The 27,688-nt window shown below is 38.8% G+C and overlaps 3 protein-coding genes across 8 annotated transcripts in view; 1 reads left to right on the top strand and 2 right to left on the bottom strand.

Moving 5' to 3' along the window:
- The first annotated feature begins 1,018 nt into the window (after nt 1-1,018).
- On the top strand, nt 1,019-6,468 carry klf4 (Kruppel like factor 4). The gene is made up of 5 exons (XM_026298170.2): nt 1,019-1,307; nt 1,439-1,550; nt 2,211-3,090; nt 3,743-3,913; nt 4,597-6,468. Exons 1-5 carry the CDS (start codon nt 1,303-1,305, stop codon nt 4,770-4,772), a joined length of 1,344 nt encoding a protein of 447 aa, XP_026153955.1. The 5' UTR covers nt 1,019-1,302; the 3' UTR covers nt 4,773-6,468.
- Nucleotides 6,469-7,738: 1,270 nt separating this feature from the next.
- rad23b (RAD23 homolog B, nucleotide excision repair protein) lies at nt 7,739-14,418 on the bottom strand. Of its 2 annotated transcripts, XM_026297493.2 has the most exons (11): nt 14,204-14,418; nt 13,416-13,497; nt 12,819-12,860; nt 11,169-11,248; nt 10,331-10,512; nt 10,170-10,225; nt 9,659-9,786; nt 9,366-9,501; nt 9,123-9,250; nt 8,267-8,455; nt 7,739-8,081 (listed from the first exon to the last, which is right to left on the bottom strand). In XM_026297493.2, exons 1-11 carry the CDS (start codon nt 14,267-14,269, stop codon nt 7,968-7,970), a joined length of 1,203 nt encoding a protein of 400 aa, XP_026153278.1. In that variant the 5' UTR covers nt 14,270-14,418; the 3' UTR covers nt 7,739-7,967. The 2 variants fall into 2 exon arrangements, with proteins under 2 accessions (XP_026153278.1, XP_026153279.1); XM_026297494.2 differs by lacking the exon at nt 12,819-12,860 and having other exon boundaries at nt 14,204-14,417.
- A 2,448-nt stretch (nt 14,419-16,866) lies between these two features.
- Nucleotides 16,867-27,688, bottom strand: part of znf462 (zinc finger protein 462) — a 45,521-nt gene continuing 34,699 nt past the window's right edge. For 4 of the 5 annotated variants that reach the window (XM_026297487.1, XM_026297491.1, XM_026297488.1 and 1 more), the window contains exons 9-13: nt 27,526-27,665; nt 26,516-26,739; nt 22,003-22,315; nt 21,211-21,355; nt 16,867-20,801 (exon numbers count right to left, since the gene is read on the bottom strand). In XM_026297487.1, the coding sequence (XP_026153272.1) occupies nt 20,582-20,801; nt 21,211-21,355; nt 22,003-22,315; nt 26,516-26,739; nt 27,526-27,665 (1,042 nt within the window). In that variant the 3' untranslated portion in view covers nt 16,867-20,581. The remainder of the gene's footprint in view (nt 20,802-21,210; nt 21,356-22,002; nt 22,316-26,515; nt 26,740-27,525; nt 27,666-27,688) is intronic. The other variant, XM_026297492.2, reaches the window with a different exon arrangement.

Here is a 27,688-nt window from a genome sequence, read left to right as displayed (position 1 = left end):
AATAAAGTTTGTCTATGTAGGCTACATGTACTACCTACAAAACTAAGTCACTGTCAAAAGTACAACAAAACAAAAAATACACTTAAATGACATTGCTTTGTAAGTGCATGCATGTGTTGTAGCCTATTGCAATCCAGGTATGTAATTTAAACCCAACATAAAAGTTCCCATAATGCTTTGTATAATTACTTATAGGTTGCTTCTTTGATAACATTATTTTACTGTATATATTATCACTTGAAAATCAATCTACTTTTGCTTTATGACAAGAGTTTGACTGGGGTTCTTGCTGTGTTTCAAATGTAAGTAACGTTTTAAAGCCACAGTACTTCACAAAAAGCTAATGCATGCATGTAACAGCGTGTAACATTATTACTCTTATTGTTACAAATTAAAATACGAAGAACCTTTTTTATTTTCTAGAGAAGCTAGCACTTTAACATGCAAGAAACTGGTGCCAGTGAAGTTTTGACATCGTTTTCTTTAAAAACACATAAAGGAAAATTGTTGCCAAATGATTTTCTGTCATCACTTAAACAACTAATAATTTCTGGACTACTTTAGAGTACTGGCTGGTGTCTGGGGTAAAAATGAAACTGTTAGGCATGGTCAATAAAAGTATATCAACAAATTTCTTCCTTGGGGCAACACAAGTTAGGCTGTTTTTTACATTGTTGTATTGCTATTTCTTTACTAGTGAGTATGCTTAGGTAAGCTCTCGACCGTCCAAGAGATGCCCATGCCTGCAGGTGAACCTCTGCACATAATTTAATAAAAGCCATTGTTGTTCCCATGTCAATCAGGCTGAAAAGATGCGCGTATCACCCACGTTTTACCAGCGGTAAGGATAGGTACCCGTTGCTATGAATACAAACAAACCTCGCTCTCTCTCCCTCTCTCACTTCCCTGCTCGCTCCAGCCTCCCCTCACGTGCTCCCTCCCTCGCGCTAATGTTTTTCCGAGCCGTTGCAGGGCAACGAAGGCGTGTCCAGCTCGTGTGATTTAAGGATACCTCTCACGCGCTTGTCTCATTTCAGCCTGCCGGTCTCTGCATGGCAACAGGCGCGAGGGATTCCCCCCATCCGTCGCCTCTCTGTCTTCCCGTTAAATTTCGCTTTAGCGTTAAAAATCGGTCTGTCTGGCCGCTTCCACCAGGCGCGCCCCGCAGCGGCAGCATGTCCTGGAACATAGTATAAGGCGCGACGCAAAACAGAAACTTTAAAACCCGGGGATATTTAAGCAAAAACCAGTGCAGTCACAGCGAAGAACAACCGAAAGGACTCCACATCCAGATTCTCACGGATGAGGTGTGGAGCTTCAGAAACTTTTAAGAACAAGATTTGACAGATGAACATCTACTTGTGGGACTATCGGAGGCTGCACCCGCTGGTCTAGGAGCCCTCCACAAGGATTTACAATATTTTCTGTTTAATTTCAGGCAGCCTCCAAATGACGTCGAGATGGCTTTAGGTGGGACGCTTCTGCCATCCATTTCCACGTTTGCCAGCGGACCCACGGTCAAGAGTAAATCCACTGGAAGTGCCAATTTAGTGAGTAGCCTGTGGTCATTTCTTCCTACGTGCCAAATGGCCGCGGGCATCAAAGAATCTGTCAGGGGAAATATGAAGCCAGTGCAGTTTATTTACAGTGTAGTTGTTTTCCATGTTATTATGTGCACAGGCACACCACACCACACTGTGCTGGGGCGTGCACCACTTTACTTACACTGCTATAGCTGGTTTTCAGCAAGACTGTAACACAACCCCCATAGGAAATCCTGATTCCCAGTCTGAATAGCAGGTTATGAGAGGTTGTTTCATAGGGCACTCCTGGATTTTAGGAATCTCCTGCTGGCACTCTGAGCAGGATTGTTTTATATATGGCTCACTGCTTTACAATGCACTTTGATGACGAATAAGACAAATCTGTATTCTAGGAAGTGAACTGTGCCAAGGACACTTGCTACACCAGACTTAACTCTAGCTGAGCTGTTGTATGAAGTATTACTCTGCATTACAGTTTTCTCCTTGAAGCATTCACTTATAATTGTATCCACAGACCCTGTCCATTAAAAACAAGCACTAGTTTCTAAGTGAATGGGACAAAACCTACTGTGATTTTCCACTTTCTTTATCTTGTAAACAGTAACGTGACGCAAACATGCAGTTTTTACAAGTGCAGTTTTTAATACCTCTGTAACTTTCCTCTAGAGATGGAAGGAGGAGCTGTCCCATCTTAAGAGACCGAGCGTGCCAACCGGAAGCAACTGTCCTGACCCAGACCATCCCACTGCCACTAGCACCACAAGCCCCAGCATGTCCAAGAAAGACACAGAGCCAGACCTGGACTTAGACTACGACTTTATTCTGTCAAATTCCATTCTTCAACAGCAGCAGCAGCAACAGCAGCAACAGCACCAGCAGGATGAGGCCATGGCATGCGGCTCTGCTCAGGCCTTGTCTCCTTCCTCTGGCTCTTTCTCCTCATCTTACCCTCTGCCCTCACCTCAGGACACTGCCAATGAGCTGCTTTATACCATCCCAGATATCAATGACGTTTCCCCCTCCGGAGGTTTTGTGGCAGAACTCATGAGGCCCGAATTGGATCCAGCATACCTCCACCCCACCAGCCTCCATGGCAAGTTTGTAGTCAAGACAACAATGGACATGGGAGAATACAGCCAAGGCATTAACGTAAGCAAAGCTTGCGTTAACGCTGTGTCAGACCCAACTCCCTCACGTGCCTCACCGTCCTTTACATGCCACAGGATAAAGCAGGAAAACCCCAGTAACTGCACCATCTCTCAGCCCATGGACCTACACATGGCTGGGGTAAACTCCCAGGGCCGAGGGAGCCAGCAGCAGCGCCCCAGCCACCTGGATCTACACGGGTTCCCTGGCGCAGCGCGACCCATGACAGCCGGCAGGTTACCCTCATCCTCTTCCCTGTCCCCAGACCATCCTCTGAGCCGGGAGCACCAGGGGCTGGGGCATTCCCACTCTCAGCTCCCTCTAGCTTCCCAAGCATACCACCATAGCTCCCCACAGGGCTATACCTCCTTCCCTCAGCCATCAACCATGCAGTACCAAGGTTAGAGCACATTTCTTATTCTCATTATTAAGACTTTGTGCATTAGTCAAAGGAAATGCATACATACATACATGTATTTGACAACTGGAATTTAAAATCAAAGTCCAGTTATTTAATTATACCCCAGCCCATAAAACCAGTGATTTATAAAGTTTCAATTCATCCCATGGCCTTGGACAAATATCTTTTTCTTCATAATTATCTTTAAATCAGTCAAAATAAATATGACATGACTGTATACAGATATTTTATTGTTCTCATAAGATCCGTGTTTATTGTTTGTATTGTGATGTTTGAAGAGCTAAACCAGGCTTATTTGAGGTTTCTTTTGATTGTACCACTTTGTTTTTTTTTACGATCGTACTATTGAGTCTTTCGAAATACTGCCCGTTTTGTACTAGTTGTGCTATTTAATAAGGAAAGTGATGTTTCAATGCATCTTAATCTTGATAAAAAGATTTCTAATTTTTGCATTTGTTTGTCATAAGTGCTCTCTTCAGCAAACCCACAAATGTAAAATGATCTTACATTCACATAGCCAAACATGAGAATCTGTGACCTTATTGTACTGCATAGCTTCTGATATATTTATTCACTGACTATTCGTTTAAAAACATAAGATGATGTTGATCGTGATCTTTTTAATCCACAGAGTCCCTTATGATTTCCAGCGGGGACTGCTTGCCGGAGGAGCCAAAGCCTAAACGTGGTAGACGCTCCTGGCCCAGGAAGAGAGTCGCCACACACACGTGTGACTATGTTGGCTGTGGGAAAACTTACACAAAGAGCTCCCACCTCAAAGCTCATCATCGTACACACACAGGTATGTGACTGCTGTTGTTCTGTAATCCACTTAATATTTTCCCATTTGAATTTGGTTTAAGTCACATGCAGATGGCTTTTTGTCTTCTCATCAAGCAGCACAGGTTTCGTTTTATTCAGTTATTGAACACTGCAGTTTTGTGACTTTTTTACTATCTTCAATGTTCAGATTTATAAACAGACAACAAATGTGAGCTGCACATTATCAGCATGTAATTACTGAGTCATGAATTAGGGTTAGATGCAAGTAAGTAAAGATGTTTTGATATAGCAACTTTCAAAACTGTTACACTGTGCTTTATAAATAGTACAAAGCATTATAAAACATGATAAAATACACAAAAGTCATGATAAAACACCTTTTTCATAGTACCGCCCTCACAGACACACCGAGATTAGAACAAAAAATGCAAAATGCAAAAATATCAGTTACGAAAAGCAAGAGGATATAAATAATCTTTAGAAGTTGTGTGGGGGATGGGTTGGAGGAGCTGTTTTAGCAGGTGCTGTGAAACAGGTTGATACTGATCCCTGCTCAAATACAAACCATGGGCTGATTAGCTTGGCCTTTATGCACTAGCTGCAGGACAGGATGGACCTCTTTTCTCCTGGCGGTGGGGAAGGTTGTGCCAGTTTAACCTCAGGGCCAGCACTAACTGCTCCATGTTTGTGTTCCCATCAAAGGGGAGAAGCCTTACCACTGTGATTGGGATGGCTGTGGTTGGAAGTTTGCACGTTCGGACGAGCTCACACGTCACTACAGGAAACACACGGGCCACCGGCCATTTCAGTGTCAGAAATGCGACCGGGCCTTCTCAAGGTCAGATCACCTTGCTCTCCATATGAAGAGACACTTATGAGACTTGCTTAGAGGACGATACTGGATGGCAATGGATGAAGGCTCCAGAAAAAATGTTAGCAGAACCCTGAACAAATTTATGATTTACACTTCATAAACCATTATTTGCCTTCAAGCCATTGTCAAGCAACAAGACAAGCTGTGGTGTTCATGGCAAAAAAAGAGCATTACTTTCTAAAGAGCCTAGAATTTCTCTCAAGACTGATCCTATCTGTGCATGTTGTGCAGGTGACTCGACAAGACCTCTCAGTCAGGGTTGTAAACTTTTATGAAAGGGACCAAACTGGAATTTGTCTTATTTAACCGACAAAACTTGGAGGACCAGGTGCCAACAACTTTTAACTGGAAATGTATTTTTGTCAGGGAAACCAGGAGCAACAGACACACATCTCCAAAGGCCTTCCACCAGCAACATGCCATTAAAGGCTCTGTTAACAACTAGACACTGTTTAAAATACTGTATTAATAAACAAACCTAACCTATATTTATATACACATTTCACCTGTAATGCCATTAATTTCAGGTACAATATTAATTTATACAGAATGGTGCTCAGTGAATCTGAAGAAAGTTTTTTTTTTTTTTTGTAAGGAAAAGGTACCAAAGATTAAGGAAAATATACCAAATGGGTGAAAACTATAAAAAAAAAAAAAATGCTACATAGTTGTGTGTTTCTTTGAAACCTCTCTTCCACAATCTGACATAAATCAGGTGAACACTTCACTTTTTAAATGGTGATGGCAATCTTCAGTGCACTGCGGTTGCAAAGTGCAATAATTTATATGAGACATTCATATTTTTGTATTGAATGAGTAACTCTGAACAAAGATTCATTTGTTTATAGCCTAAATATGTAATATAATCTTAAATTTTGTACATTTGTAAATAAAATTTCTTTGTTATTGTTTTGTATTTTACAGTATAATAAAACAAAATGTATTTGAAGTAAGAAAGCTATGATCACCTTTATGTTCTTCCATATTTAAACTGTTCTCCACAATTAAAACAAAAATGTTGGTGCAATAAAGTAGGTGATATAAGTTACATAAAAAATGACATGCAAGTTCCTTGAACATCATTATAGTAATTGTAGATTTCCCTGGCCATGTAATGGAGAAGCACATTTAAATGGCAGCAATAGCTCACAAACAGCTTGCACACAATATCCCCCTGATAATGGTGAGATTGCCGCAGGCAAACTAACACAATGTTGCCATTAAAAACAAAAAAAAAAATACACTCCTACAATCTCCTGTTTCCATGGGGTTTCTCTTTCCACCTGTCAGGAGGAAGAATGGGGAGGACAACCAAGTTACTGGCTGACATTTAAAGGTGATACCAAAGCTGATCTGAGCTCTGAGGTGGATAATATGAATAAAACCCATAATGATGCTACACTGACACAATGTCTTTGTTTCTGCTATATGATTTAATATGATTCTACAAGATTCTATGCATCTACTTTTGTTTTTCACAGAAAGGTCATACAACAATACAAAATAAAATTTAGATTTATGAAACCCTGTTGTATGCTTAGTGTCTACTTGACAGTTGAGACAGCTCAGCTAATACAATACCAAAGAAAGCCCAAATATGTTGTAGTCATTGAGGTATTTGATTTTCAGAGAATCACATCTGTATTAGTTTGCTCTATATAGTATGGCAACATCAGAGCACTTTGCAAAATGTCATTAATTAAAAGAAAGGCCCAAATGACTGAAATTCTCAAACAAACCCATGTTTACAGTGACACTGTCATGTGGTCTTACATGGTAATTTAACAATTCACACATTTCTTCCAATTACTTATATGTTTCAAATACTTTCAGACCACATTTTGTGGTAAACAAGTCACATATCTTCAGGCTGATTTTGAGTGTTGACCTACAGAAACATATTGTGGTCTATGTTGCCCCCTATAGGCAAATTCAATTTTAAGGAAACTCATTGCTCCTTTTTTTTTTCTTGAAATGTGTGCACTGTGTGAAACTGTCTTTTAGATGTTTCATAAAATTCTACATTTGTCAATGTAAAAATCTTGAAGTAAGAGCAGCAAAAACAGATAGGTCACTGTAAATAAGCAATTACCTGTGGTCTTTAAACTTCATGCTAATCACTTTTCTGTTAGTACCACATGAACTATCTCATTAACAACAGATTCTGGTCTGTTTAGTGTTCTTTCAAACAGAAAGTTTTCTTTTTTTTGTTCTGTGGGTGGACAGTATAGCACTTTCACCATACAGCAATAACGTTCTGTATTCCAATCCTGTTCAACACAAAGTACTTCAAATTTCTGTGTGGAGTTGGCATTTTCTCTGGGTACTCTGACTTCGAAATGTGCATGTTTGTCTCTATGTGTCCTAGGGTGGACCTAGTCTCTCGCCCGAAGTCCAGCTTCTGATTGACTGAACACACCTGATCCAGGTAAACAGCAGTGGGAAGGGCAGGGATAGTTGAAAAACAAGTAGGGCAGCCTACAAGGAACCCTCAAGGAATATTGGTAGCCTACCCTGTCATAGACAATTTTTAGATTTCTGTAAAAAAGAAAAAAGCCACAGATTTCATTTATCTTGAAATTTTTATTTTTTTCTTTAAAAATGACAGTCTACCTTACCACATGTATGTAAACTATATACATGTTACAATGTTTTCATATATCTGTTGCAGTTAAGACTTGTTTACACAGCTTCTGCCAAGAATCAGTAAATGCTGATTTCAACGCAGATGAGTGATATTAAATAGAAAACCCATGCTATATATCTTGTTTATGCACAAGTTTAACTTTTCATCTCCATTAAACTTAAAAAATAGGACAGAGTGCCTGAATACTGTCATACCCAGTCAGGTTTACCCTGAGCTACCCTCACTTGTAATGTAAAAACATACTGCCATTACAAATCATATAGATAAAAATAAATCATATTGTTCTGAGTTTTAAAAAAAAAAAAAATCAATAACACACGTGATTTCTGATGCAAAGTTGTTTAACTTTAATTGCTCTTCCATTTCAAACTGATCACAAACAAAAGCCTGTCCCTGTGATAATGATCCAGTGTTAATTAAGACATCATTGTAGAGGTGGTGTAATAACTTTTTTGGAAATTCAGAAGGCTTTGTTGTACACATATAATCAATATAAGCAATCAAAAATTAGAGGAAGAAATAAGAAAAGTAACTCAAAATGAAGATGGGGTTTTAATCATCATCAAAGTTCTGTTGTAAAAGGAAGTTGGCGGCCAAGTTCTCGTTCTTCTCACAGGCAAAGTAGGCTTGTATAACAAGTCCCTCTGGAAATCCTAAGGCTTTTAACTGAAATTAAAGAGGAAAAAAAATGCAAATTAGCTAGCTCAATAAGAAAATTATTTGTGCTTCATGTTCACCAGATTCCACTATGTGAAGAATAAAACTGAAAGTGAGGTGCAGCACTCTTGGTAAAGCAGCACTGATGTTTAGACGTCAGAGAAGGTTAGTGATAGTGTTGTGTTCCTCCTCACCCTCTCGATGGCCTCCTTCTCCTGTGGTGTGACCTGAATGTAGCTCATGTGACTTCCACTAGGTGTAGCACCTCCCGTCCCTCCGGCTCCCCCTGCTGCTCCTGTCCCGCCTCCCCCACCTACTGGCACTGCTTCTGGATTTGGTTCATTCAGCATCTGAATGAACTGTTCTTGGTGGTTGCTAATCTCCTAAAATGGTAAATGAAGAGTTTAGATATGACTGTGTGGAGGCACAGAAACCATTCACTGTTCCTCGGCAGTTGTAATAGATTCCAGGTTTTTCATCTGTAGTATGGGGTAAGCTCCAAAACACTGAATCCTATAGTTCCCAAAAAACAACTCGGTTGTTTCATTAGACAAGCCTGTCTCAAAAATGCCTGTCTTTCTTAAACTCTCAGCAGTTTGTATAGGAGCTTTTTATTAAAACTTTTAAGTCTTACAAAAGTGCAATTTTTAATTTTTCCCAAACTATACAAAGCTCAATTTACAAAGCTGTTTTACCAGGATTTATGTGGATTTGCCACATTTATTTTAGCCTTTTAAGATCATTTTAATACCAGTTTCACAGCAGGTGAGAAAATATAGTTAATGTTTCATTTATATATTTAGTAAAAATATCTCTTGATATCTCTATCTCTAGCCTTTTTGTTAGGGAAGTGAATTGAATGATGTTTTACTGCAGATACCTTATTTCAAAGCCTGGTTTATTTCTTGGGAAAAGTAAACTGAACTTTCAGTGTAGAATCAGTCCCTTAAAGAACTTGCAACTCTAATGCTTAAATCAAGAAATGAATTATGCTATACAGTGCCTTTAACAAATGCAGACTTAAAATACATCAGTCTGGCAGTACTTTACCTGCAATAGCTCTGGGTTTTCCCTACCAATCTCCTGCAGCAGGGCAGGGAGCAGGGCAGCATTCTGCTGGATCAGCTGTCGCATCACGTGGAATTGGGGCTGATTTCTCAGAAAACTCAAGGGATTGACTGAAAAGATTAAATATGAATGAGAAGGTTTAAGCAGCAAGAAGCAAGAAAACAGACAGAAAAACATTTGCTCATCGAGGCTGCTGGAATATGCAAAATAGTATGGTCCCTTTACCTCCCCCAGTACTGGGTGAAGAGCCAGTGTTGGTAGGGGTGCTAATACCGCCTGTGGGTGCAGCTGGAGCTCCACTGACTGGAGGTGCAACTGTATCTGGCCCTGATGCATTGCCCTGACCTCTTCCTGGTATACCCTGTAGGAAAAGGTAATCAAATGAAACAATTACACAAAAATGTCACATATGCTGAACAAGCCAATGTGACTAGTTGTGATATTGAGTTTCACAACTACAATGTCATCTGTTAAGAGTGCTTTGCTGGACTGGTCATACTTGACATATTTGTTCTTACTGTGAGCAGGTACTCCACAGCTCTGTCTGGGTTGTTGAAGCTCGCTCTCAAAGCTGCTACCACCTGTTCCCTCTCGTAGCCCATGAGCATCATCTCGTTCACCATGGCGTCATATGATGGGCCTGTTACTAAAGGAACACACAAAGCCCTATGACCTCCTTAATATTTGTGAAGTAATATCAAATTCTATTTCAGTATTGAACATAAAAATGTTCAGAAAACACATCTAAATGTAATACTGTGATAATGTATCACTTATGCATAACGGGGGGGGGAATTTTTAAAAGTTAGCATAAGTAAAGGTACATTTTTCTGCTGTGTTCCATAAAAATAAAACAACCTGCCCCAAACTGTAATCAATGGCTACATGACTCACAATAATTAAGACCTGCAGGGTTTAGCCTGAGTAAAGCAATATTTGTAAAGTTCAGAGCATGTGACCATGGGGAGCTGTGGATTATGATTTGGCTGAGCTATTGACCTACAAATTAGATTTACAAATGGAGCTTACCAAGAGTTGAAACTGCCTCTTCAATTAGGTTTGTGTTTGTTGACGCCTCAGAGCTTCTGCAAGAGACAACAGACCTCAGGTGAGGCATGACCTGCATCATTCTGAAAGCAAGACAATAAAATTAGACAAAAAGTTAAAGATAAACATCTACCCATCTTTACCCAGCAGGAGTGGAGGCTGGCTCAGCAGCTGAAGACAGCCTCTCCTCTGGTTTTCTGTCTGTAGAGGCATGCTCTGTTGGGCTGTCCGAGCTGGACGATGCGGTTGGAGGTGCTGCGGGAGCTGTAGTGCTGGGAGTTGAAGTGGCAGATGAAGGTTGTGTTGCAGCTGAGGTGACTTTAGGCTGTAAGACAATTTAGAAAATATAAGTGTCACTTCTCCAGTATCAAAGAATAGGTCATCTGTTTATAGGTTCATCAAAATGTTGATTTTGGGTTGTATCTTACTTTGGGATGCCTTGGCTTAAATAATATCTTGGCAATTGTAATTTATACTCTTAAAGGTCACCATAGACTCGTGACATGTTGTATGATGTAGGTTTCTGCCATATATACTAACTAGCAAACTTAGTTTGCCTCATGGATGTATATTTTGAGGGGAAAAAGAACATATGCTGCTCCCTTCTTTGTGCAACTAGGAATAGGACAATCTCTAACCATATCTTTATCTTTGCTTAGAACAAGTTACTCTGTTGTATTATATAGGAGTAAACCAGAGCCAGGGGTGGATAACATTGACCCCACTCCAGGTCAGCAGAGATCACACTGAGCTACTTGTTCATATGCGCCACAAGAGCCTGTTCAACAGCCCTAACAGACAGGAGTGTTTGGCAAAGAAAAGACAGGATTACAAAACCTAGTCATGGTTCAGTATTAGCTCACACTCATAACATTCAAGGGCATAAGGTTCTACAAAAATAATCATCCACTCTGTTCCTAATACAAAACCTGCCATTTTTTTTTTTTATAAAGAAAAGAATTGTCACTTATTATGTCTAACCTTAGTTACCATGACGACAACAAAGTTCTTCTCATCAATTTTATATTCTTTGAGAGGTGTGTCATCGTTGAGGATTTTACCTGCGAAGAAACAAAAATGAGTCCCAGTTCTATTGGCTTTTTCTGTCATTAACTCAATAATTACAGTAACAGCCATAACAATAGATGGTATTATCTTGAATTACTGAACAGAAAACGGTTGAGCTCATAGATTGAATGCTTTTGCCTCCACTCTGATTTTTTTTGTTATACCGTACAGCTTTTGTTTTGTAGTCTTTCTTCAGTTCTTCTGTGGACTTAGGCTGTGTCAGTGTCTTCGGTTTCTCTGTGTAATCTCGGAGTGACTCAATGACGTTATAAGAGCGCTGTGGGGGCCTGATCATATCACATGATAGTTCTGCATAATGCTGACTGCATATTTGGTGTCACTTTAATGGTGCAAAAGAAACTTGGATGCAACCGGTATTGTCTGATGGATAAGAATCTAAATATCTACAGTGCCTAAACATTTTTGCACATGACTCTATATGACTAAGAAACCACATAATGTATGTCAAGCAAACCCCCAGTTTAAAATATTATAATATGCTTATACATGCAGAGAACCTATATAATGTAGTCAACCTCCATTGCAGTATTGAATTGCTTTATATCAAAGTACAGAATTAAGAAACTAAGTCTAAGTACTCCCTGTTTTTCTCCATGTTCTTCAAGTTTTATCTGTCTTTTGAAAGACAGATAACTGCAAAGCTTGTTTAAACAAATTAGGGTAGGTATGTCAGGAATAGCAACACTGTGTATCACAGTTCTGTGTATATTAATAGCAATAGTGTTAACCTTCTCTGCAGCACTGTTCTTATATATCACCTAATCTATTTTTCCTACATCATTTTACACATTTATTTACAGCTTTGAATAGGTAAGTACAACAGATCCAGTGTATGAACATTTGCATAAGAATACAACCCATCCAACCAGAGAGGACAGCTATTATTAGGATCAATCCATTTTAGATTTAGTCAATTTAAGCTAGCTGTCTAAAATAGTGCTCTGCAAAAGCATTGAAACTGCTCAGCAGTGTGAGCAAGGGACCCACATGAGGAACACCACCAGAATAAACAGCAGTCAGCAGTTTCAATTATATTTTAGCATCCAGTATTTTTAATGCTGGGTTATGATGAGAAGCTGTCAGCCACTGTGCAACATTTCTACCATAAACATTCAGGAATCACTCTCCCTTGTCATTTGAGACCATAAATACTACAGGAGAACATTAAAGGAATGCTGTAATGCAGGCTACATTTTCTTACCATTCAGCTTTCAAACATTTAAAATGCATTAATTATTTTGATATGGTTAAGGTCTGCACTGCAGTTTAACACTAGAAGCTCAAAACCACATTATCTTTTATGGCAGGCTTAGACTCTACAGAACACAGCATGCAGACAAGAAAGGCAGGGATCCCAGTGAACCAGGAGAAACCACTAGCATGAAGTCAAACTGTGACAGGCTTGATTAAACATGCGGTATATACCAGCTTATCAAGGTGGCAGCTAGATTGTGTTTGGTTCTTCATTAGAACAGACTAGAAAATGAGAGTAAAGGTGAGTTTCAACAGTGAAAACAATAGATGAACAAGGTGCTTCATGACCTGTGCGAGTCTTGTGTCGCTTGCCAACAGACCTCCATGTCACTATCAGCATCACAAATACAGTACAATGCAAACATCACTGAACGGTGTAATGGATTGCATCAAGTAGGTTAACACCCAGTAAACAAACACAATAACATGCAAGGCAGCACTTCTTACAGTAGATCACTGAGAATGTGGTGACTGCCTATACAGGAAGGATAAAAACTATTATTTAAAAATGGGATCATTTAAGGAGAGGTCAAACTAAAGCTGCCTTTGTCAATTCATTGATATGAGTCAAGTGAGAGAAAAATAATTAAAATGTTTAAAAAAAAGTTCCATCACTTAAACTAAGCCATTAAACAAACAAAAACTCCCAAATTTCCCTTGTTCCTGTGTTTCATTTGTGAGCATTTGCTGCTTTTGGTTGTATGTATGAGTAAATGTTTTATCCCTGGACTTTGGACTTTTCATCAGAGAAAACAACTTGCTGACATTTTACAGACCAGATGATTAATCAGTGAATGGAGAAAACAAACCATCAACAATCAACCATATTAACAATAGGTATTGATTACTGTCATAATTAAAACTGCTGAGACAGTTGCAACTTACCAGCATATATGAGTTTCTGTCCAGCAACTGAGAAATTGTCCTTCCCCTTCTCCTGTTCAATCCTCTCTTTTAATGTCTTCACCTGCAGGGTGAGGATGAAGGGGAGGAGGGGGAGGAATAATCAGGTCTTGTTTATTGACTGAACCTGTTTTACTATCAAATAAAACCAACCCTCATTCCCAGCTGTGATATAATGTGAACATGAGTTAAAGTAAAGTCCAAAGGGTGCAGTAGGTCAAGTTAAATTCATAACAACACTGCTGACTCTTAAGCCTAACAACTTCACTGTCAGTTCAAATTACTGATAGAATCAAAAAAAAACTAACGAATTAATTCAGTCAAAGCTCATCAATAATCCTTCAGTCAACAATGGTTAAAGTTGGATTTGACGTTAGTTAGTTGACTTAGGTTTTCAACAAACATAATCACAATAGTATCTTAATAATAAAATGATTAGTAATAATAATATTAACTGTCTCAGTCACAAACTACAGTTAACTAACTTGTCATCCCCCTCATCTGGACCTTTTAGTGGGCTACGGCTAAATGTTGGCAATACAAACTAACGTCAGCTAATTTCATAACCAGGTAATTAATAACTAACTAACAGTAATTTCTCTCAACTCCCACGTTAAACCTAAACCATGATAACCTGGACAGTCGGGAAAACTAAAACTAATCTGTGTTGTTTACCCAGACCTATCTACCATTACAAATAGTCACTCGTTTCCAGGACATACCCAACTCCCACTCCACCCCCTTCACAAATGCATGGCTTCAACTCTCACCGTCTCTTCCTCGTCGATGTCGACTTTGAATGTCTGCTGTTGCAGGGTTTTCAAAGTTATCTGCATTTTGTCGACAGAGTTTTTATTCCGTGATCCGGTTCAAACGGTGTAAAATCCAACTTGCAGGAATCTTTGCTGTTTTCGTTGGTCATTACAAACTGTCAGCCGCCATGGCTTTTCTCTTCTTCTGTGTCGGTGAGTGAGGCCACAGCGCCCCCGCCGGGCAACTTTAAAGGTGCCGTGAAAATCGCCAATTTTCATTGCGCTTAAATTCACTTAAATTCACTGGTGAATTGAATAAGCAGCAAACAGTAACACACACAGGAGAGGTGTTGCATTTAACGTTGTCCTGGGTAAGAAGTCTAAAAGTAGAAATACAGAAATATTTGGCAAAATGTAGTGAATGGATTAAAAGCACTCATTATGCAGATTGTACTCTCTTTTTAGTGTTAATATTCTACAGCCTATCAACATGTAAGCAGCATTTTAATTGGTGTAGTTTGTTAGTGTTGAGCCAGTTAGTTGCTTTATATAACTTACTGTTAAATTGTTTATTAATGCAATACTCTATGATTTTTTATTATGATCATGCCTTGACAACAGTCGTCTTAAACATGAGCTGATAATGTTGAAAATTTCTGAAAATATAGTCCTGCATAATTAATTATTATTTTTGAAATATGTTCTAAAAAGTGCAAATATTGGCTTTTATATAACATGCTGCCCACCTCTGACTTTGAGAGGACTATTTAATGCAGGGCCATGAAATATTAAAGCATGGGAACAAGATATTAACATGTAGGACACCTGATTTTGATTTCATTTTAGTCTTTAGATGAAAATAAAAATGTTTCAGTTATAATTTAGTCGTTGGATTTTTGTTAGGGTTTTAGTCCAACTTTTTCCTGCAGTTTTAACATATAAGCATTTCAAAGCTATGACTGTGTGCCGTCTTTGTGTACAGTTACCATGGTCACAGGTGGGGTTACACACAGTGTAACTCTGCTCTGAATGCTGGAGCTCAGTAGGGTCTCTTCCCCAGGCCACTTCTCTCTTACTCTCATATGACTCCCTCTTACTTTTTATGTCTGTGAGTCTATCTTTATCTCCCACTCCTCTCAAGTGTCTCTCCCTGTCCTTGTGCGACTCTTCCCCTCCCTTCCTCTTCGTTCCTGACTTTTCCATCTCTGCTCAGTCCTCTCCTTCACTCTCTCTATCATCCAGTTATTACGACAGGAGTAGTGTCCTCACTGGCCTTGGCTTGAGCATACGCTCATCAGGCATTCCTTATGTTGCTTCGCTACGCAGCAGGAGTAACAGCAGCAGCAGTGTCCTCCTTTCCCCTCTCCCCACCATGGCTGTGCCTCTTGCGCCTGTCTGCAGGGGTCGTCAGTCTGCCATCTGCCCTCTCTGAAGTGGTGAGACACCGAGATTACAGTCTGATGTCTGGTGACTTAAGAGATATTTTTAATGGATGACATTAGACATCCAAAATAAAGTCTAAGCCCCTTTATAAAATAGGCAGGAACAGAAATACAGATGACATCGATATTCCAAATGTTGTTTCTTAGTGATATGGCAAGACGTTGGACCATATGGAAGTCTAGTTCTGAAGATGTCGATGTAAATGGTTTTGTATTTAGGCTGCCAGAACTGCAGTATTTCATGCATGGACATTACGCAGACACTAAGACGTACACACGCTGATGACTGACATTTGCAGGGTTTGTGGTTTTGTTCAGTAGCGCTCTAGCAGGGTGTGGAGTGGCGTAGAGCAAGAAAGCGAAGGGTGTAACACAAAGTGCAGGCCAGTGGGATGCCTTCTCTGCCGGGAGCTATTTCCTGTGAACAAGCTGCAGACTATTACTGGTTGTTTCAAAGGCTCTGTGGACATGTTACAAAGGAAATCGTATATGTCACTAAAAATGGCAAATATGTTGAACAAAGGCTAGAATGAATAGCCATGTAGCTATCTAACAGAGCATATAATTATCTTGGAAGGAGGAGGAGTTAAATTCTGTAAACTACTGCATCAAATTCCAGTGTTTCCACTGAGTTTGACCAACAAATGCTACACAGCCTGTTTTGCATCTAACAAGACTTAGAGTCTGCAGGCTGGCTAGTGGCTCAGTGAGCATATACTTAGACACAGTGGTGCTCTATGGGGTAAAAGCAGCATTACCAGACTAATATGCTACAATGACAACATTAATGTGTTGATGTTTGGTAGGTGTTTGCCATCATAGTTGCTTATTAGCATTAAAAACCAAATATAGCTAAAGATGATGGGAATGACAGTTTAACAGGGATTTGCTCATGAGTATCAAGTGTCTGACAAACCGTAACTTTGACAAGATTATGGAGCTACGTGAAAAAGCACAGGATCTCCCAAGATATTACAACTCTTCATCAGCATGACTGTCTACCATATTTTGTGGAAATTCAGTGGAAATTCTAAATCCTGCAGGAGGAAGTGATATTATGTATGATAGCAAGGGTATCAAGTCTGCAGGAAAAAAAACACAATGTTCTCAAAATATATAAACATTACATCCTGTAGTACAGTCTTACATCTTAATGTTAAGTGAGGAAATGTTATATTTTAAGATGCAGTTAAAATTTTATGCTACGTCTGCAAGAAAGTGTAGAGATACACTATCAAATGTTATCTGATAACTTTATTATCAAGTTAAAAAAAAGACAATGAATTACAATATTTACAGAATATCCAGAGATAAATGGAATAAAATTGTAAACAATCATTCTAGGCAACATCACAACCCACCATCAGGTAATCAGATTTATATGGGAAGAAAGGCAAGAAGGAGAGATTCTAGTGTCAAACTATGGAGACAACAGTTTGAAAAGAGAAATGCAGCAGAAACAAACTAAACATATATACAAGTATCCAGTGTGTTGTCAACAGGGGCTGAACTTTGGGTAAAATGGGAATATTACAGTCTAGAGACTGCACACAGTGAGGGATTCATAGTTATTTTCTATTAAAATGCTCACAGAACAACAAACAATTTTGGGTTGACAGCTTCATTACCCAGATTGTCCCAATTCATCGTACTGTTTACACTGGGCTTTTGAGCTGGGCAACAAGCTGCCTTACAAAGCTTATTACTACAACAACAGTTTTCAAACAGTTTTACTTTCAAAAAGCTACAAGCTGGTCCTGTAAAACAGAAAAGGGCTTTTTGATTGAGCACAAACTCAACTGGTTTTAAAGGTATTACAAAGACTGAGGAGCAGAGTGGGGCTGCTACATTCCCACCTATTGTTGACTGTAGACTATGGGCAGGCCTACTCAGGCGAGCTGATGCCTTCACTGTCATGGATAGAAGACACTGGAGACTCAGATTTTGAATTAGACATTAGTGAGCTAGATCTCAGCAGGATTGGTAGGTTAACTGGGAACCCAGATATTGGACAAGCCCAGAAAAGGACCAAACAGTTTAGGTAAAATGCTCCAAAAGGAACTAGTTTTCTTGTCTCTGTCATGTTCTTCTTCATAATAAAAGCCATAGCCATTAATTATTGGAGAACTGCATCATTTTCCTTCATGTTTTTAAATTTTGTACAATCACACTGCACTTCCTATCTGCTCATTCCCATTACAGTACAAAAAGAGATAATTTATTGTAACCAGACATTGTACAATAGCATAATAATGTTTGATCAGGGACACAAAAAGCCCCTGTGGATTAGCTATCATCTTTAGATTACTTTTTTTATTTTTTAAAAATAAGAACACCTAAACAAAAAAAGTTAAAGTATCCTTTCTGAAACACCACAGTTCAAACACTTAACAAGTAGTTTTGTTTTCTATACATGGCTGCAAACATGTAGTTTACCTGGGTTTCACCCATACAACTCTAATTCTTAAAGTCTATGGTCCAAACCCAGATTTCCCGTTTCCATCAACGGTTCAATCGTCAGGAAAGACAATTCAAGCAGCAAACACAGCAGGCTTGGTAAATATTTCAATACCAAGAATAGAACTGGATATACTGTGTTCTTCCACAAGATACTGTAGTTATCAGCCATTTCATTTCAGATTGTTTAACGTTGCTTATTGGTCTTACTGGAATTGGACATAAATTGGACTTAATTGCTGTTCACGTTTTATAAGGCTTTAGGGCATTCAAGCAGCAAATTCCAACACATACAATCTCTGCCTTTTGTCAATAACCACAGTAACATGAGAACTTTGTCTAAAAAAAACGTAAATGCAGGCTATGACAGTTGTATTAATACAGGAAGAGAATTTAACGGGACTTAAGTTGGGGGGTTTGAAACCTTCAAAATCTTCGGTCTTCAAAATAAAGTCCCAATAGCACATGTTATCTCTCTGTCTCTCTCTCTCTCTCTCTTTCTCTCTCTCTCTCTCTCTCTCTCTCTCTCTATATATATATATATATATATATGGTTTTAGATTTTTGACCTTGTTACACTTGTCCTTTCAGTGTATCCCATCATATCTAAACTGGACACAGATTGTATGAAAAACGTGGCTGTGTATGTGGCAGTAGGCTGATTGAGTGTAATGCTCAGTGTCAGTCATTTGGGGCCTGAACGTCTAAATATGATGATGTGGAGGAACCTGGCTGAAAAAGAGGTAATCACCAAGGCTCACTGTGAAAGGCCGAGACACTTGTCAATCAAGGAAAAATGACTATAATCGTGGATGGAATTTGTGGTGCAATTTAAAAACACTGTTATTGAAATAGCAGCACTCACTCACCTTTGCTTTTAACTGTGTTTCCATTTATTAAAGATAATTAAGTAAAACATGTTTCATGGGGATTACTCAATATAAAATTACTCCAATAAAAACTACTCTAATTTTTCAGTGACATAAGAATAACAAATCAAATTCTATTCACTTCCTTTGGATTAGGGTGACAGCAAAATCTCTAGCTATGTAGAATTTGGTTTTACTCGTAATTACTCTGTGCAATTACAATAAAGTTGAATCTAATTTGATTTAATCTGCTCTTTATTAAATATTAATAATATTTCTTATAAAACTTAAATAAGTATTTGAATTATTTTAAAATTTGCCACTAAGGCACACATTAGAATCAGTGGAATTAGCTGTTGATACCATAAATTCTTGCAGGTGTTTTCATATTTACTTCACTTTTTACAGCAATTGAAGCCATACAGTGGCCATTAGAGGAATTGCATTTTAAGGCACTTGTGCACTGGAGTCAGCACTCAGCCATGGTGGTTGACACTTGGTCTGTACATAGTATCATCAAATGAACCAAATCATACCTAGAGGTTCATGCGGTTTGGATCTCAGAGAGAGTTCCAACCATCTGTCATTAACAATAAGGTTACTCTAAAATATGTTGACAAAGTTGGATTCTGGCTCATCCAATCATATGTGCTGCACTGAAAAGACAAGTGTAATCGATGTCTCTTTTTTCAAGATGCCACAAATGTTAAAACCTGTATTAATGTTCCAAACTAACCCTTAACAGATACCTATAATATATAGGTAGTCATGACACATATCTCTGTTGTTATACTGATCCGCTGATGGCACAGGTTCATTGTGATACAGGTAACCTGGACTACAAACAATAGAAAAGATATTTAAACTAATTCCAATTTTCCCACAATTTCATCTGTGAAATTACTAGACAAATGCAAATGGTGCCACAGACCCAAGGCTTGTACGCTGTATAACATTAAAGGACTTAATATATAGCAATCTGGTACAAACAATTGGGGAAGTTGTCAGTATTTCTATAAGTGAAGAATATGTGATTTATGATTTTACTAAAATAGATAAGGTGCGACTCTTCCTCAAGGAATACCTAACACAAGGCTAAGATGAAAAAGGTCTCAAATTTTAACAAGAAACAAGAAAAGGTAGTTCTGCAGTGGGTCACAGTTGTAAATGCTTCCCTATCCTGTTTATTTTTTTTAGGTAAATTTACAGTACCCCTGTTTTGGATGAGAAGGGGTGCAAAAGGTGCTTCAAATAATAAAATGCTAAATTTAGTTATCGTATTGGACAACATTCTTTATAAATAGCTTAATTTTATCTAGGTGGGATCTTTCACTGTGGATTTGACCAGAATGTCGGCAATAAAGAGTTCTGTTCACTATTGGTTACCAATATATTAAATCTGTCCTAGGGGACTGCCCATTTAAAGAGCTCAACTGTTTTATGCAGCACAACCTAATACTTATATATGTAACAAGCTAAAATCTAATAATGCACCAACTCATAAACTTTTTTCAGTTTCAATCTTTTTGTTTCCTTTGACGTGGTATTTTAAGATCCACCTCAGTGCTGATTGTGCCGATCCTACCCTATGTTAGCATTTTAGAGCACAATATCCCAAGAGGCCAAACTTAACCAAACTGTTGATCCTTTTTGGTGTCAAGCATATCTTTGTCTTCTATATACTGACTTTGACTCGTAAGTGACACATCAGCAAGGTTCTCTTCCTCTTTTCTGCTGCTGGACAGGTCCAGTCCTTTGTCCATCAAGACAGAGGAGCCAGTAGAAGATGAAGCTGAGGCCTCTATTTCTGATGTGGTGCTGGTGTGCATCCGACTGTTGTTAACCATCCTGAAAATGACACAAGCAGAATAAATAAGTGCTCTAACATGTGGAAAGATATGAACAAAAATAAGATAGACAGTAATAAAATAAATAAACGTGTCAGATTTTATGGCAATCCAACAAATCCACCTCTGAGTCAAGACCACAAAAATGTTAACCTCGAGGTAGTTGGTGTAGAGGTAAAGCCAAAATCCAATCAATTTGATGCATGCTGAGATATTGCACAGACCAACATTGTCATCCATGCAGCCTAGCCCCTAGAATTTCCTTGTAGTTCGATGTTAAGAGTAGCAGCTTCTTCACTATATGGCCCACTGAGAGGTCCGTAAAAGACAGGTGCAGCTTGTTGTGTTGTGAAAGTACACACACACACAAGAGCAGTTTATGGAAAGGAGAAATAGGAGACAGTACTAACATGCCATGTCGAAGGACATGTCGTTCCCACTCGAGGCTGTTGGTGAAGCAGCGGCCACAGAACTCGCAGGGAAGACGCTTCTCTAAACCGCTCAGCCCAGAGCTGCTGCTGCTGCTGCTGCTACTCGTAGGAGATGCAAGGACCTCTGAGAAAGTTCAAATGATGGCTCAGTCTCAGGATATAGTCATCTGATTTAAGCTCATGGTTCTATTTGTTACAACACTTAAAAATGCTATTCATTGATAGAGTTTCTTCATTTTTTATCTGCAATTGGCATTCCATAAGTAATGTACACCAGTTTCCAAATCTAAATATTAATGTATTAGAAATTAATGTTGGCTCCTGTGTAGACCAGTATATTTTTGTGTTAGAAAAAAGCTTCTCAGCAAATACCCTTTTACAATATGATTCCACTCGGTTTGAAAAAAAATATTGTAAGATAGCTCTGATATATGACAGATAAAGAGTATTCCTCATGTGTGGAATATACATTTGTTCTTTCAGCAAACATTTATTTCACAGTCTGAAACACAGTGAAGGACTCAAATATTCTGATACAGACAGTTATTAACAGTCAGGATTAAGCGTCATTTTAATGAGCAGTAATGTCACCCATCCAAGTTGAAATACAATATGCTCATATCAAATTTCAAGCTTGATTTTAAGTTCTAACTGTGATTTTGTTTGTTCACATAATGTAGTATTAGATCCATATTTATAAGGTTCTATCAACAGTATGAATGAGCAGGAGTAGATAAAAACACAAGAGTGATAAAGATCATTTGTATTTACCTTGTAGGACAGATCTCTCCTCCAGGACCTCTTTGATTTCCTCTTCTTCTTCCTCCTCCTCCTCCTCTTCCTCTTTGATGTTGTCCCCTGTCTCTTCATCTTCCACCTCTGTCTGCTCCTCCACCACATTCTCTGTAATTTCCATTCCTTCCATTCCTTCGTTATAGTCCTCCTCCACGGCACATATTTTTCCATCTACTAGCATCTCCATTATTTCTCTCTCCTCTTCCTCCTCTGCGCTGCTTCCTTGTTCCTTTATCATCTCCAGCTGGTCCAGGTTGACCCGGCCCATCAGCTCAAAGTTTCGAATAACCTGATCAGAAACAGAGAATATTCATGAGTTTGGTATATTGTGCTCCAGGCAATATTTACTGAAGACCTCAAAAATATATTGGCATTTTTTTCTGAGGCTCTTTGAGGCAAATGTATGTGTTTGGAATTCATATTTTTTCTTCATTTACAGTAAATTTGCAACTAAAGAGTAAATATATGAGCAGTCCTTGTTTTTTAACAGCTGTAGTTAAAATCAGTAAACATTTGAACAGAAGGCAACTTTTCAACGCTACATTTAAAACAACAGAAGTTTTGGAGTGAAATTTATATGACCCTAAAGGACTAAATCAACTGTGTTTAGTAAGCTGTGTTGTATGGCTTCTGAAGGAGATGACCTGTCATGAACAACTTTCAAAGCTTTCCCAGTATAAATGTTGTTTTCAGATTTTCTCTGATTTGTGAGATTTAAAAGCTGAACATCTCTTAAGCAAGACGTATATCTGAAAACTGTACAATGCAGCATATAGTATTAAGTCATAAAATACTTCGAAAAATAAATATTTTAACAAACATGGAAGGTTTGATGACAGATTGTCTCATTGCTTATCTTGTTATATATTAGATTATAACACTTTCAAGTTTATTCCCTCTGCACATAGTCCCTAAAGACTCAGAGCCCTAGCCCTGCAATCCATCTCCCTGTGGTGAATATGTTTGTCTCTGCAGTCTTTCTACAGTGAATAAGATGTAGGTCTGTCTCTCATTCTCCTTTTCAACAGATACCCTGACTGTATACAATGGATATTTAAGTTTATCCAATATGCTGAGGCATATATTTAGGTTATTTCAAATGCAACAAAATAAAACAATTTTACTTTCTGGAATGCAATGAACAGCCTCAACTCAGGGTGCTGGAGAAGTGCTAAATGATTGCTCTTTGTAGTGGATTATGAATTATTGAAAGCTTTTAAATTATGACTGAGGGTCTTGAAGGCAGTGGACATTGAGGTAGATTGCAAATATGTACAGGTTACCTTCTTTATCTTTTAATGTTTTTTGATCTACTAAACATTTTGACATTTTTTTAAAACCAAATGTTGATATGAATGTGGAGGATGCGCCTTAATAAGCTGAGAACCACAATTTAAAATGTACTGCCGAACATAATAAAAATGTTGCATAACTACGCAAATGTTTAATATGAAACTCGTGAAAGAAATCTGATTTCCTTTCCTTTTCAACATTACACATTACTGCATCCATTTCACAGAGATCTCATGTTCCTTCACTTTACTCTTCCAAAGATGTGTCATGCCTCCTCTGACCTATATCAAATTCTTCCAAATTTCCAGAAATATCAAGTCCCTCCCTGCAGGTTTTCTCACAACTGCAGGGTTTCTAGGTTTCTTCACCCAAGATCCACAGATGCTATATTCAACCCCCAGGACCTTAATATTTAAATGCAATTAAAGGTCTGACTTTCAAAAACTTTTTCAGAAAACCCACACTCACTAATTTATCTCATGTCTTCTAGTAAATGGATGTTAAAATTATTTTATTTTATTTACTACAATTGATAATATATCAGTGTAAGTCTGTTTCTTATTTGAGATGGTGATGTTATTTGTCCATTTATCCATCATCTACACCCACCCCATCTCGTCATGTAAAAACAATCAACAAATGTTCTTTTAAGCTTAATGTACTCCATACTCCTAAAATAACATCTGCCTTCTCACATAGATGATCTCTAGCAATCTGATATGCACGCACCTATCTCATTCCACTGCCATTCAGTAGCAATCTCCTCATCTGTCAAGCTGCAGAGTTTAATTTTTATAAGCTTGTGTTGAAATTCTGCCTTGTCATTTTATTAAATCATTTCCATTCTCCAGCCCAGCGCAACCCTACACAGGAGACACGACATAGCTAATGAATAGATGGATGTTAATATTCACATTCAAGGAAATTAAAGCTATAGGTCTGCATGGAAAGACAGGACAGAGGAGACTGAAGTGTTCGCTATACTAGCCCTGATTGAATTTATGATCTACTGAAATTGAAATCTTCAAATTACTTCTCATCTAATAACAGTTTTAATGCACTTGTTCAAAAAACAACAAAAGGTGACATGCCGCAATAGCACAAATGCAATTGGTCCATACTGCCCAAATAAGCACCCATGAAGAAGTGACACATAACTAACCCAGTGAGAGAGTCATAGGCTGGATTAAATTCCAGGGCTACTTTTCAGCCCCGGTCTGCCACTGCCCCAACACATATTGAGAAGTGCTGCCAAAGGCTTGTCTGTTCTCACTTAACAAACAGTCTGGCAGCAGTGCAGAGATATTAATTTCTAAAGGGTTTAGAGTGAGGCTCGCCCTTCTAACCAATCAGAGAAGTCCAAAGTCGGCAGCTGTCAATCAACACATGAACGCGCTTCAGTTTATGTATCAATTCTCTGTGCAGATACGCTTTAAACATATCTAGCAGAATATCTTAGTCTTCACCCGATAAACAAAGATTTATTTTATATGTTCTTCCCTCTTCCTGTGGAGGGCAGTATCATTTCGTAGCCTGCTGGAAATTTATTGGACGAAGAAGAAGAAGAAGAAGAAGGCTTAAAGTTGTCGCAAGGAAGCTTTGGATTTCATTATTAGTTGTGAGCATACACGTAAAAGAATGGAAAGGAAATAAATGGTTTGGGAGAAAAGTGAAAACAAAACAACAAAATAAGATTCATAACAAGGCTTGTTTTTTTCCCCCCAATCGGCATCATTTCAGCTTGACCGCTCAGCTGTGAATTGATTATTAACATTAACACTTGTACTTAGCAATTACGTCACAGCGTTTCACATGCACTCCAGCAGTCACTGTAGCAACAGATAAAAGTCACGTTGTTGCTGCGTTTCAGACAATCAACCACGTCCACGCCAAGTTCACTCACAAGCCACCCGGCCTGTCTGCATCAACCGTGGGCTAAGGAGCTGAGTCTGCTCGTCATCGGTGAGTCACATTATTTTAACAACCAACACCTGAATATGTTTCAATTTCAATATCTGCAACTTGCATCTTTTCCATGCATGTCAGTGAAACCCACATAAGATGGAAGGAAAAGGAGCAAGGGCAGAACATGTTTTAAGAGATGTCCTTTATAATGTCCTTAGTGTGAAGCATCCAGTCACAAACTGATTTCTGATAAAGTGCTGTGTTCACACAGGATGCACTTCCTTCCTATCCTTCCTGGGTTATAGTTCCTCCAGGCAGCCTTCTGGGCCCTTGGTCCTTCTGAGTCGGCTAATGATAAAATAAAAGAATGGATATTCACTTCGTAATTTGCTGTGTGTCACCAGTTTGCTTCACTACAACCTTTGCGTTCATCAAGTGACCTACGCTGACCCAAAAAGCATTTATCCCACAGGGAATCACTGTAAAATGGTGCATTATAATTCCAAGCGTCACAAATCTGCTGACATATTTTTAGTTTAATGTAGTCATGGGTTGCAGGGACACCAATGGAAATCAGTGATTTGGCACAGTTTTAGACAAACATAACATTATGAAAGGAGGATTCATTCCAGGACGTTTCCAATAGATGTTTGCAATCCATTAATTTTACCTAGGTGCACCTAATACATTGCCAACTGAGTTTTTTAAAATGGGTATTGATTATTGTTGTTCCAATCTATCTGCATCCTTCTCCTACAATGCCGCCTGGCATGCATGCTCACTTACTATAATGCTGTATTAAAATAATAGAAACTATTTTACCAAACCTGGTAAAAATCTTTTTAAATACAATGAGTTCTTGCCGGTTTTGAGTATCTTTCAAAAATGTTTTTAGTATTCAGGATTTTACAGTCCAGCAGCTGCTTAATGAGGATATGTTTGAGATGCCCTGACACAGTGGGAATATACAGTTATTTGGCACAGACCTCTGGTTTACCTCCAATAAAATGAGCAAAAGCCACATAGAATTAATTGAACAGTGTGTATAAGTTGTAAACAGCTCATGTTACAGCCATTAAAACTGTTTTTTAAAACCTGTCCTCTAAAACCTATCTGGTAATAGGCCAGAAATCCCACATCTGCCAAATGAGGCCTCTGCTCATAGTTGTAATGGCTGTATTCTCAGCACCTATTTTTAAAGTATATTTTAGAAGGCTGTGGCAGAAGGTGTATCAGTTTAAATTATTTTTACACAAACCTTCATGTTTATTATAACTGGACTCCAACTGACCTTGTGCTCAAGACGGAGATGCTCCTCTAGCTGGCTCCGTCGACTGCTGTCATAATAGCAGAGCTGGCACTGATAGGGCTTGATCTCAGCATGCTTCTGCAGGTGCAGCTGCAGGGCCTGGTCACTGGAGCATGTGAAGGTGCATTTGTGGCAACGAAATACCAAGCCCTGAAGGTGGCGTGAAAGCTTGGAGCGGTTGACCTCAAGTGGAGCCACACGCTCCTCTGGTGGAGGAAGAGAAGAACGTGATGTGCATTAACAGGTTGGAGAAAAGGAAAAGTAGATAAGGTTAGAAAAACAGGAGAGGGAAAGAAGAACAGTGAGAGCTGCTGACAGTAAGAGATAATCTGGAGCCGTAGGAAAGATATCAAATTACATTTGTCACACACAAACACAAGAAAAAAACAACTGTGGTTGTTGCCTTTGGCTGGTTTTGTCATTTTCTCACAAACTCTTTCTTGAGGTGACCTAAGACAGTCCCATATTAAAGCTAACCAAACAGTCATGTTCAATGTCCGATCAAAGCGCTTCTATCCCTTGTGCTTTCTTTTAATATTTTAGTTATGTCCTGTATGTGTACAGTAAGCAATGCAAAAATATTTAAAAACCAAGTAGCTCCACTTGTACATATTGTTTGACAGTGCTTACAAGATGCAGATTGGTGCTGTTAGGAGAAAATGTTTGTCAGCCATTCAGGAAAAATGTTTGATAAGCCCAAGTCTTGTCAGCATCTAAGTTGCAGTTGCTTCACCTTATTGCCAAGGGTTAGATGAGAAGGTTGATAACCCAGCTCATGACTCTATGCTACAAATGAAGTTTAGCATGGAGACATGAAACAGTCTGGCTCTGTCCAAATGTAACAAATCTGCATTCCAGCACTTGTTAAACTCATCAATTAACATCTTGTATCTTGTCTGTTTTGTCTGTACGTGAAGTGGAGTTTAAAACTGTGGTGGACTGTTTCTTGGCTGTGTGCAGTGACTTGCTGGCCTCTTGTCTGTAGCTGTTACCTCTGTGCAGGACTATGTGGTCAATCATATTGCTCTTGTGTTTGGTGTGGTACAGGCAGAGAGGGCAGCGCAGGTCTTTAGGGAGGTCTTCAGGTACATTGTTGTTGTGCCCGGCCTCCACATGCATGTTGAAGGCGTTCCTGAGAGAGATTCAACAATAGAG

Source organism: Mastacembelus armatus, chromosome 12 (assembly GCF_900324485.2).
Source record: "Mastacembelus armatus chromosome 12, fMasArm1.2, whole genome shotgun sequence".
NCBI classification, from domain to species: Eukaryota; Metazoa; Chordata; class Actinopteri; order Synbranchiformes; family Mastacembelidae; genus Mastacembelus; species Mastacembelus armatus.
Note: the sequence above shows the minus strand (reverse complement) of the source record. Positions and strands in the feature narration are given on the sequence as shown.